This window comes from Scyliorhinus torazame, chromosome 16, assembly GCF_047496885.1.
Source record: "Scyliorhinus torazame isolate Kashiwa2021f chromosome 16, sScyTor2.1, whole genome shotgun sequence".
NCBI lineage: Eukaryota > Metazoa > Chordata > Chondrichthyes > Carcharhiniformes > Scyliorhinidae > Scyliorhinus > Scyliorhinus torazame.
This window is the reverse complement of record NC_092722.1, coordinates 181,726,356-181,738,639: the sequence shown is the minus strand read 5'-3', so window position 1 is coordinate 181,738,639 and position 12,284 is coordinate 181,726,356. Positions and strand designations below refer to the sequence as shown.

The following is a 12,284-nucleotide window of genomic DNA, read 5'->3' as shown; positions in this document are numbered from 1 at the left end:
ACTTGGTGATTTTAGATGCGACTGACTTGTAGAGTGCGATGGGTTTTTTTTGAAGATTTTTTTTCACAACAGTTTTTTTTTGACGATCTTCTTTCTAACCTTACTAAACCTAACTAAAAACCTTTAGCAATCACTCCTGGTACCGTGTTGTGTTCTTTGTTTTTGTTCTTCAGGATGGTGTAGGTTATAGTGTTGACAAAGAACAGCAAGTAGTGTTTAACAAACAAAGCTAATTTATTACACTACAGTTAACTACATTTGGGCATTTACTAAGGCATTAAATAAGTAAAGAATACACTACACAGTTAAACTATTTCACATCTACTCTCTCTGTCTGGCTTCCTTCCACTCTCTTCCACACTCTCCCAGAAGTCAAGGAGGCATGTGACATTTATATGGTTGCTCAATAGCGCCATCTAGTGACTAGAGTGGTAACATTACATTAACCCTTTATGTTCCTTACAATATCCACATATTGTGACAGAGGCTTCACATGTATCAGGTGTTAAATGTTTTGGTGGTGAATATTTTAAGGTGACAGATTTCCTCACCAGTGTCCACCCAGTGCTCCTCACTCTTCATAATCTGTCCTGGTCTAGTGTGATGCCTAAGTATGTCCCCAGGATGCACATCAGAGGTGCAGGCAGCCTGCTACCTTCTGCGCCCTGTGGCCTTTGATGTCCTTGGCAGACATCCTCTGGAGGGCCTGGAGCTGGATTTACCATTGTCACAGGCGTTGCCGTGCCTCCCTGTTCTGCCTGCTGCCTATGAGATGCGCCGGTGTCAGGAGGGGGGAATCAGAAGAAGTGTAGCCTGCTGTAATCGCCTTGGTGGTAGGTTTCAGTTGAGTTCCAGCACTTCCTCCTTCCTGAGGGTGCACGTCTGGGTCCGGGTGACTCCATGGGGCAGCTGGTGATCTCCTGCAGGCTCTGCATCATCTGGCTGTGCCAGTCCTGGAGGCTCCCCAATGTCTGCACCATGGTGTCCACGGCTTCAGCGATGCTGCTCAGTGACTGGACCACGCTCTGGAGTGCCTCGGTAATGTCAATCCGTGTATGGGGCATGTCTCTCATTGACTGGGACATGATGTCAAGGCCTTCAGCCATGGTAGTCAAAGAGTGAACTATGCCTTGGACACTACCACTCAAGGCGCGGATGTCGTGCTCCAGGTTGTCCAGTGCGGTCGCCACCGTAGTGTTGGCCTGGGTGCCATGCATTGGCAGCACCATCTCCTTTACCTGAAGGCTTTGGGACTCCTCCAATTGGCATTTCAGTAACTGAAATGTCACTGACAACCCTTCCTAAATCTTACTGCTCTGCCCTATCATCTTCATCAGCTCTCAGAGAACTTGCCCAGAGGCTCGATATCTGGCTTGGACCCAACTTACCTACGACAGCTGTCTCCCTTGATGTTCCTCCCTCCACTTGATGTGCATCAGCAGCTGTGTGGTGCTCACCAGATTGTGCCCGAGAGGCCACTCCACTAATAATGCCCACTGAGGTGTGTGTCTCTATGCGCTGGTGGAAGGTGCAGTTGATAGCTGTGATGCATCGCTGGTGTTCTCATTGGAGCTCTCCTCCAAGGTGTTCTCTTGGATGGCAAGGTGGAATGACTCGGATGGCCTGGCCTCAACAGATGGTGATTTTGCGAGACAATAAACTTGTGGTCAATGAGTGGGAAGGATAATTTTGTGAGACATCAACATCTCACTTGAGACAGGATGAAGAGACAGTGGACCATAAGACCATAAGACATAGGAGCAGAATTAGGCCACTTGGCCCACCGAGTTTGCTCCGCCATTCAATCATGGCTGATATTTTCTCATCCCCATTCTCCTGCCTTCTCCCCATAACCCCTGATCCCCTTTTAAAATCAAGAACCTATCTATCTCTGTCTTAAAGACACTCAGTGAATTGGCCTACACAGCCTTCTGCGGCAAAGAGATCCACAGATTCACCACCCTTTGGCTGAAGAAATTCCTCCTCATCTCTGTTCTAAATGGGCATGAAGCGGTTGTTCTTGAGGGTGCCTTGGGGCTCTGCGGAACAAGCTTGACGATCGGATGTTGGGAGGGTGTGAGGTGTCGGCGGTGGATCTGGGGTGAAGGGGGGTTGGGAAAGTAAGGGGTGGCAGGCAGGACTGATGCCAGGAGGTTAGAGGTAGTAACTTATCCTTGCAGCTCGTTGGATGTCGTTCGTCTTCTTCCATCATTGGACTTGGTCATGCTGCCTGCACTCACTACAGCTACCACTGCCTCCCAGGTGGCATTGCTGACCCTGGTGCTGATTCGCTGACCCTCTCGGGGGAATAGGGTGACACGCCTCTCGTCAACGGTGTCGAGAAGCCCGGCCAGGTCAGCGAGGAGCAGGTCTCCGCGCTGCCATCCTCGTGTATTGACTGGGAGTGAGTGGTGAGGGAACGTTTAGAAGCAGGTCCCCCTTGTTCGCGACGAGCAGCTGACTTATCTGATTCGGGCGAATCAGGTGCGAGGGAGCCAGGCACGGCAAGATTCATGTGGAGGCCCATATTTTGGACTAAGTGCGGTGAGTACAGGCCGCGATCCTGCCAATGTGGCTGACATGAAACACCTGCCAAACTCACCCAAAATGACACTGAATTGCGCCCTTGCTTTCTTTCATTTGCTCCATTTCCGCACCTATGGCCCTTCATAACCTTATCATTTAATTTCTCCCATCTTCTGCCCTCCCACTAACTTCCCTTTTGTTCTTTTCCACATTCCCCCATTTCACCTGCTTCCAAGCTATTACATTTCTATATTTTCCCAGTTCATAAGATCATCGAATTTAAAGTGCAGAAGGAGGCCATTCGGCCCATCAGGGGTTTGCACCGGCCCTTGGAAAGAGCATCCTACTTAAGACCAGGCTTTCCCCCTATCCCCGTAACCCAATAACCCGACCTAACCTTTTGGACACTAAGGGGCATTTTAATGTGGTCAATACACCTAACCTGCACATCTTTGGGCTGTGGGAGGAAACCAGAGCACAGGAGCACTGGAAGATCATTTACCTGAAACATTAACTCTGTTTTTCTCTCCATAGATGCTCCATGATGGCATTTTCTGTTTTTGTTTCAAGTTTCCAGCACTATGAACAGATGAATTAGGAGCAGGAGTCGGCCATTCGGCCCCTCGAGCCCATGTAGTATTTTGCTTTTGTTTCACATAAATCATCCAACAGGCCTTTGCTGGTGTTCCCGCTGCACACGTCCCCTCTCCTCCCATCTTTTACTGACTTAGTTTGTCTCACCTGATCAACACTCCTATTTGTTTTCCTGCTCATGTAATATCGAGCTTGCCTTTAGGCGAGCTAAACTTTGCCTCAATTACACCCTGCGGTAGCAAGTTCCATATTCTCACCATTCTCTGGGTAAAGAATTCCTTAATCAATTTACCAATCGGAAGTCCAGCAGTCGAGCGTCCTGACCTTTTACTAAAATATTTTGCGGCCTCTGTTGACAGAGCAACAAAGCAACATTCGTTGTGCACAAATTGGAGAACCATTTCAAAATCAACCTCGGCAGCTGATGAAGAGAATAGCTGGTGTATCCGGTTACTGATCAATACAGCAGAATTTCTGTAGATTCTGAAATTGGTATTCGAAATAGGCCAAAAGCCATGCTTATGAACTCCAGGAAATGCAAATCGCTCGATCACAGTTTAATGCGTCAAGCCATCAAAAAATATAGTTATCTTACTTGGAGATTTCTATGTAGTTGAGCAGCACGATCTGCTGAGAGCTGCATCTCTTAAATGAAAGTTGCCAATTCCCACACTCTGGTGTAAATCATTCCAAATTATACTTCTTCAAACCCAATTAGTAAGTATTTTCACTCAGCAGTTCAGATTTAAGCCGTTCTATTATTCAAGATTTAGCATCAATAAACCATTATGTTTTAATGGTCCTGGGTAAAAATATGCACCGGACATGAATACTTTTATTTATAACCTCTTTGAACCATGGCATTATATCTCCAATTTTTTAAGCATGACTTTTGATTTGAGTAATGATGCAGTGAGGCAAAATATTTCCGATGAAGAGCAAAGGCACGATGACTTTCCCTTTAGACATTGGCTCTCCACCTCTGGGATTTGGATTCTTATCCCGGCTTGGCTGTTGGAATGAAAGGTTACTCTGTTTGCTGACCATAAAAGTGCTAAATCTAATTCCTGGTGGTCATATTGTGCAGCATTGCTTCTAATTTGTCACTTAATTGACAGTCACGCAGGAAAGCCCAGGGATGATTGTGGTGGGAAATAGGACACTGGAACTCAGAGGCGCTTTTCTCTGATGGGGCGGAGTGGAATGAGCTTTTCACCGCTTCTGACAGTGCGACACCTGACCCATATTCTTGACGTTGACTCCACCTGCTACCTGAAATAGCAATTTTTACATGGACATCTCTCACCCTAATGAGCACAGAGACAATAGGAGGGGAGAAGAAAAGTCTTTGTAAAAGTTGAACGACAGGCAATTTATATAGAAATGTTCAACAACAGTAGCAACAACCTGAATTTATAAAGTGCCTTTCGTAGAATCCTAGAATCCCTGCAGTGCAGAAGGAGGCCATTCGGCCCATTGAGTCTGCAACAACCCCTCGAATGAGCACTCTACCCATGTCCACCCATCCCTGGACACTAAGAGGCAATTTATCATGTCCAATCCACCTAACCAGCACATCTTTATCGTAGTATATGTGAAACGGCATCTGCAGCCTCAATTAAGAAGCCGGGTGAGACCCGAACAATTTTAAAATTTGTATACTGTGAGGAAGGGATACTTCACTGCAGGAATGAATCACTGACAAGTAGGGATGGTTTAGATTAAAACAAACATTATTGTTACTATGGGATTAACCCCATTAACATATAAGGAGAAATCAGCTTTTCAATTAACAGTCACCAGGCTTCATACAATCTCATAGAGTTTGCTGTTTGACATAGCTGCATCTAACCTTATATATAATACATACGTATATAATAAAAATATTTTTTTAAATCTATTACAAAAAGGTGAGTGCATCTCAGGGGCAATTTGTAAGTTCAGCATGGTAATTACTAAATAGTAACTCTCCTTGTGACTTGGTTCCAGCTCCCAATGCTGATGTTAAATCTCTTCTCACTGTACGAAGCCTACTGGACTTACTCGGCATCTCAGCAACAGTTGAAGCATTGGATGAATTTGGGAATCAGGACAGAGATGTGACGGTTATTCCCGTCAGGCTGAAAAAAGGAAACTTCTGCTCACTACACCTCTGGAACTTGCACTTAGCACTGACCATTCCCATGTGTGTCTTAGTACCCTCTCAATCTTCTTCTGAAGATGGCCAGATGTGTCTCCCCTTATATCGGAGTCACGGGTCACATGACCTTGGTCTAGAGACCGCATGGGGTGTCTGTACCGCCATCTGCTGGTTGGAGGTCGCACACCATCCATCACCACACCGTTGGCATGTTATCTCGACAGAACAAAAAAAAACAGCTCTATGTTGCCAATGGTGCATTTTTCGAAATCACTGTTTCAGTGTACAATGGAACTTCTATTCTTCACAATGCAAGTCCTCAAATTTAAATTTTGTACCTGTGGCGCATCAATATCCTTGCCATGGAATCATAGCAAAATACATAACCTAAACGGAACATAAACTTCCCTGGTCAGTGAGAGTGGTTGCACCAATATAAAGGAAATAGTATTAGAGGATTGTGCAATAAGGTAACATTTAGTCAAATCTGGGAAAACACTAGGAAATGTTTTTCGTTCCTGGCACATGGGCGTCGCAGGCTGGGCCAGCATTTACTGCCCATCCCCAATTGCCCCTGAGAGTCAACCACATTGCTGTGGATCTGGAGTCACATGTAGGCCAGACCAGGTAAGGATGGCAGATTTCCTTCCCGAAAGAATGGAAAGGTGGGTCCAGTGTGTTGGGATAAAATCTTTTTTAATGGAGATTGCTCAGGTAAGGGAGGCGGTGGAATTTCAGCCCTGATGCCAGCAGGAATCAGGGCAACATTACCCTGAGAATGGTTGACAATGATGCCCCCGCAGCATTCAAAATGTAAATGGTAATTGGAGTCTTATGACATACATAGGACCCCAATTACCATTTCAGGACTCAACTGGGCCCACTCCAAGCTTCAGATGGAAGCCTTGTGGAACTGTACCCAACAGATTGTTGCTCTTTAGTTTTGTTTGACTGCAAGAAACTAGAGTCCTTTTCCAGCTACCCCAAACATGCCAGTTTCATGCCCCAGCTCTGCACCCCTAAGCCACGGCGCCTGGGACCAAGATCCTGATATCTGAGCCGCAACTCCGTTCACCCGTCGAAACGTCAAATTACTCTCCCTCACCCCACAGTCCATCTATTAGACATCTGGGACATAACCCACTGTGCTAAACATAAGCTGGACAACAAACTACTGCGATACCAATTTGTTCTGGATGCTGTGATGAATGTAGGAATTTTTTATATATACTGTATTGTGTGCCTGTTGTAGTAATGTTATTAAAATAACTGAGGTGGAGGTACACAGAGTATGCGCGGAATTCTCCGTTTGGGAAACTGCCACTGGAGCTGAATTGCACCAATTTTAAGATCCCCTTGGGGTCATAAAGCAGGATGCAATTCAGTATCGTTTTCCATGCAAATTTATGCATGGCGTGAAATACGAGGGGTTCCCAGGGGATCCTGCTATCGGGCTGCCATCTTGTGTGGGCGGCACGATAGACAGGTCCCACGGCAGGCAACCACCCACCAGCACACTGCAAATTGGCCCCGACCTCTCCCCAACACCCTATTCCCCTCTTCCCCCTTGCACATCAGCCCCCTACCCGTGGATTGCCTGGATGCCCCCCCAACCGCCAAGTATGCGTATGACCTGACCCCCCAGGACTCCTGTAATAGGGAAACCCCCCACAGGGACCTTTGTAATGGGGGACCCCGCATAGGGACCCCTGTAATAGGTGGGCTGCTATAATAGGAGGGATCCCATAGTGACCCCTGTAAGTAAGAGGGGAACCCCGACAGGGACTCCTGTAATAGGGGACCCCCCCACAGGGACCCCTATAATAGGGAGATCTGCCACTGAGACCCCTGGATTGGGAAACACCCACAGGGACCCCTGTAAGAGGGGGAATGCCCACAGGGACCCCTGTAATAGGGGACTTCCCAAAAGGGCACCCTTCCTAATGGAACTCCCTCCACAGACCCCTCCCCACACACATAACTCCCCTCCCCCAGAAATGTGACCCCTGTGTGGAAGATAGAGAGGTGCAGACAGGGGAAGTGGGAAATATTATAGCTGTAATACTTACTTTACAGCTCCACTTGTCCATTCCTCAAAGGGAATGACCAGTTCAGTGGCCGCAGAAGTGGTGAAGTCCCAATGTTTGTAAACATTGACTACTTCAAAGAGATGTACGTGCATTCCAACACTAAGTGCATTCAAATCTCTGAAGTATGTGCTTTCACTGCACTTACCTCTCTTTGATGTGGGCAATATTTACAAACATTGGGGTTTCACCACTTCGGCCACTGAACCATGAAGGGATATGACTGGATCAAAGCTGCAGATGGTTGCAAAAGCTACCAATCACAGACCACTGCTCTGAAGCTATAAATGGTTGCAGCAGCTACTGAATCTGTAGGAGCCAGGCAGAGCTGCTCTCCTTTGAGGAATAAAGACCTAGAGCGTTGCAAGGTAAGTATTGCAGCTATAATGCATCCCACTGCCCCTGTCTGGACTGCTCTCTAGCTTATAGATAGGGGTTTCTTTTTGTGTGTGGGGGGAGGGGGGCTCTGTGTGTGTGGGGAGGTCTGTTTGTGGGGGCTCTGTGGAGGGGCTTCCTTTAGGTCAGGTGTCCCTGTAGATGTCTCCCTATTACAGGGGTCCCAGTGGTGTCCCTTATTACAGGGTTCCCTGTGGCGGGGTCCCCTATTACAGGGTTCCCTGTGGGGGGGGGGGTCCCCTATTACAGGGGTCCCTGTGGGGGTCCCCAATTTCAAGGGTCCCTGCTGGAGTTTCCCTATTACAGAGGTCCCTGTAGATGTCCCCCTATTACAGAGGTCCCAGTGGGGCCCCCTATTACAGGTGTCCCTGCTGTGATTTCCCTATTACAGAGGTCCCTGTTGGGGTTCTCCTATTACAGAGGTCCCTGTTGGGGTTCCCCTATTAACAGAGGTCCCTGTTGAGGTTCCCCTATTACAGAAGTCCCTGTTGGGGTTCCCCTATTACAGAGGTCCCTGATGGGGTTCCCCTATTACAGAGGTCCCTGTTGGGGTTCCCCTATTACAGAGGTCCCTGTTGGGGGTTCCCCTATTATAGGGGTCCCTGAGGGGGGTTCCCATATTACAGGGGTCACTATGGGATCCCCCCTATTCCCCTATTACAGCAGTCCATCTATTACAGGGGTCCCTATGCGGGCTCCCTCATTACAAAGGTTCCTGTGGGGGTTTCCCTATTACAGGAGTCCTGGGGGGGGGGGGTGATGGGCGGGTCAGGTCATCCCCATACTTGGCGGTTGGGGGGCATCCAGGCAATCCACTGGTAGGGGGCTGCTGTCTGAGTGGGGGGGGGGAATAGGGTGATAGGGTCTTGGGGAGAGGTCGGGGCCAATTTGCAGTGTGCTGGTGGGTGGTTGCCTGCCGTGGGACCTGCCTATCGTGCCGCCCACACATGATGGCAGCCCGATAGCAGGATTCCCTGGGAATCCCTCGTATTTCACGCCATGCATAAATTTGCATGGAAAACGATACTGAATTGCATCCTGCTTTACGACCCCAAGGGGATCGTAAAATTGGTACAATTCAGCTCCAGTGGCAGTTTCCCAAACGGAGAATTCCGCGCATACTCTGTGTACCTTCACCTCAGTTATTTTAATAACATTACTACAACAGGCACACAATACAGTATATATAAAAAATTCCTACATTCAGCACAGCATCCAGAACAAATTGGTATCGCAGTAGTTCTTTGTCCAGCTTATGTTTAGCACAGTGGGTTATGTCCCAGATGTCTAATAGATGGACTGTGGGGTGAGGGAGAGTAATTTGACGTTTCGACGGGTGAACGGAGTTGCGGCTCAGATATCAGGATCTTGGTCCCAGGCGCCGTGGCTTAGTTGTGCAGAGCTGGGGCATGAAACTGGCACGTTTGGGTAGCTGGAAAAGGACTCTAGTTTCTTGCAGTCAAACAAAACTAAAGAGCAACAATCTGTTGGGTACAGTTCCACAAGGCTTCCATCTGAAGCTTGGAGTGGGCCCAGTTGAGTCCTGAAATGGTAATTGGGGTCCTATGTATGTCATAAGACTCCAATTACCATTTACATTTTGAATGCTGCGGTGGCATCATTGTCAACCATTCTCAGGGTAATGTTGCCCTGATTCCTGCTGGCATCAGGGCTGAAATTCCACCGCCTCCCTTACCTGAGCAATCTCCATTAAAAAAGCTTTTATCCCAACACACTGGACCCACCTTTCCATTCTTTCGGGAAGGAAATCGGCCATCCTTACCTGGTCTGGTCTACATGTGACTCCAGATCCACAGCAATGTGGTTGACTCTCAGGGGCAATTAGACAGGGCAGCACGGTGGTGCAGTGGTTAGCACTGGGACTACGGCGCTGAAGACCCGGGTTCGAATCCCGGCCCTGGGTCACTGTCCGTGTGGAGTTTGCACAAAGGGCAGCACGGTAGCATTGTGGATAGCACAATTGCTTCACAGCTCCAGGGTCCCAGGTTCGATTCCGGCTTGGGTCACTGTCTGTGCGGAGTCTGCACATCCTCCCCATGTGTGCGTGGGTTTCCTCCGGGTGCTCCGATTTCCTCCCACAGTCCAAAGATGTGCAGGTTAGGTGGATTGGCCATGATAAATTGCCCTTAGTGTCCAAAATTGCCCTTAGTGTTGGGTGGGGTTACTGGGTAATGGGGATAGGGTGGAGATGTTGACCTTGGGTGGGGTGATCTTTCCGAGAGCCGGTGTAGACTCGATGGGCCGAATGGCCTCCTTCTGCACTGTAAATTCTATGAAAATTAGGGATGGGCAGTAAAGGCTGGCCCAGCCTGCGACGCCCACGTTCCAGGAACAAAAAACATTTCCTGGTGTTTCCCAGATTTGACTAAATGTTACCTTATTGCACAATCCTCTAATACTATTTCCTTTATATTGGTGCAACCACTCTCACCGACCAGGGAAGTTTATGTTCCGTTTAGGTTATGTATTTTGCTATGATTCCATGGCGAGGACATTGATGCGCCACAGGTACAAAATTTAAATTTGAGGATTTGCATTGTGAAGAATAGAAGTTCCATTGTACACTGACACAGTGATTTCGAAAAATGTTCCATTGGCAACATAGAGCTGTTTTTTTTTGTTCTGTTGAGATAACATGCCAACGGTGTGGTGATGGATGGTGTGCGGCCTCCAACCAGCAGGCGGCGGTACAGACACACCATGCGGTCTCTAGATCAAGGTCATGTGACCCGTGACTCCGATATAAGGGGAGACACATACGGCCATCTTCAGAAGAAGATTGAGAGGGTAATAAGACACACATGGGAATGGTCAGTGCTAAGTGCAAGTTCCAGAGGCGTAGCGAGCAGAAGATTCCTTTTTTCAGCCTGACGGGAATAACCGTCACGTCTCTGTCCTGATTCCCAAATTAATCCAATGCTTCAACTGTCGTTAAGATTCCGAGTAAGTCCAGTCGGCTTCGTACAGCGAGAAGAGATTTAACATCAGCATTGGGAGCTGGAACCAAGTCACAAGGAGAGTTACTATTTAGTAATTACCATGCTGAACTTACAAATTGCCCCTATGATGCACTCACCTTTTTTTAATCGATTAAAAAAAATGTTTGTATTGTATGTATGTATTCTGTACAAGTTAGATGCAGCTGTGTCAAACAGCAAACTCTGTATAAGATTGTATGTAGCCTGGACCTTTCATCCTTGAATCACATGTGGGTTGTAGAACAAAGTTATTGCTCTTTAAAATGACAGGGGCTGCTGTGATCCCCCCTTCATAGTTTGAAAGTGACAATAGTAAAGTGTTTATTTTTTTCCCCACCACTTTCCTCTACAGAACTGGAGTCTACTAAAAGGCAGGCTGATCTAGATAAGAAAGCGATTGATGAGCTGGTGAGAGAACGAGATATTTTGAATAAGGTAAGCATAATGGTTATGTAGTGTGGCTAAAGTTGCACAGGACCTGGAATTAAAAAATCGCTTTTAAGTTTATTTCAACTGCAGATAAACAGCACTGGCTAAGTACATCAGTTCTTCTGAAGGTTTAATGAAGCACAAAAAATCTGATCTGGCTAAATACGCACAAGGTAATGGTTGGCTGCAAATTCTTTTTTAACAAGGCAGTCATTTAGCCAAACAGTTCCCTTGACCTACTTTATTAATTTTTCATGTTTTTTTTCACGGGGTGTGGATGTTGCCGGCTTGGCCACCATTTGTTTCCCATCCCTAATTGCCCCTGAGGAGGCGGTGGTGGGAGCTGCCTTCTTGAATGACTGCAGGCCATCTGGTACAGATACACCCACAGAGCTGCTGGGAAGAGAATTCTAGGATTTTGACCCTGCGACAGTGAAGGAACAATGATATAATTCAACATTTTTTTGCGGGGAGGCGGTGGCATAGTCGTATTGTTGTTGGACTGGTAAACCAGAGACCCAGAGTAATACTCTGGGGATCCAGGTTCAAATCCCGCTGTTGCTAACTTTTGGTTGGCTCTTAATTCGTAATTTGCTCTGTTTGTTTAACCTTTGCTCTAGAGTCGCCAGGTATCTTTATGATACCGCCACGAGGTTCAAGTTCAAGTAATGATCAATAACTCAACACACCAATTAGTAAGATTCAAATCAAAACACATTTATTATACACAGTAAATCACTACTCATGCATAAACTCTACTTTCTAGACTATTCCTATCACTAAAAGGCCTATGCTTAGCTTCGGAATTGGCCCACCAGGTCAGGGGAACGAATGGCCTTTTGTTCGGTCCTGAGTCTGCAGGATTCAAAAGCTGGTATGGACTGGTAGCTAGGAGTGCCTATCTCGTCGCGAGCGTTGACTTGAGACTTACTTGGTTGGCAGCCGCTGGACAGTTCACTTTCAGGGGTTGCTTCGCGTTGCTGAGTGACCCTGTCAAGAAGGACGATTTGAACCTGGGGGCTTTACTTTATAGTCCCCAGGGGCTTCCCGCCCTTTGGGCGGACCCCGTACCTGGTTCCAAGTGATTGGACTGCGTTCCGATCACTTGGATCG

The 12,284-nt window shown here is 47.3% G+C and overlaps 1 protein-coding gene across 1 annotated transcript in view; it reads left to right on the top strand.

Annotated features, from left to right (window-relative positions):
* Positions 1–12,284, top strand: part of cfap58 (cilia and flagella associated protein 58) — a 282,899-nt gene that overhangs the window by 65,097 nt on the left and 205,518 nt on the right. Inside the window, exon 8 of the mRNA XM_072479551.1 lies at positions 11,095–11,177. Within this exon, the coding sequence (XP_072335652.1) occupies positions 11,095–11,177 (83 nt within the window). The remainder of the gene's footprint in view (positions 1–11,094; positions 11,178–12,284) is intronic.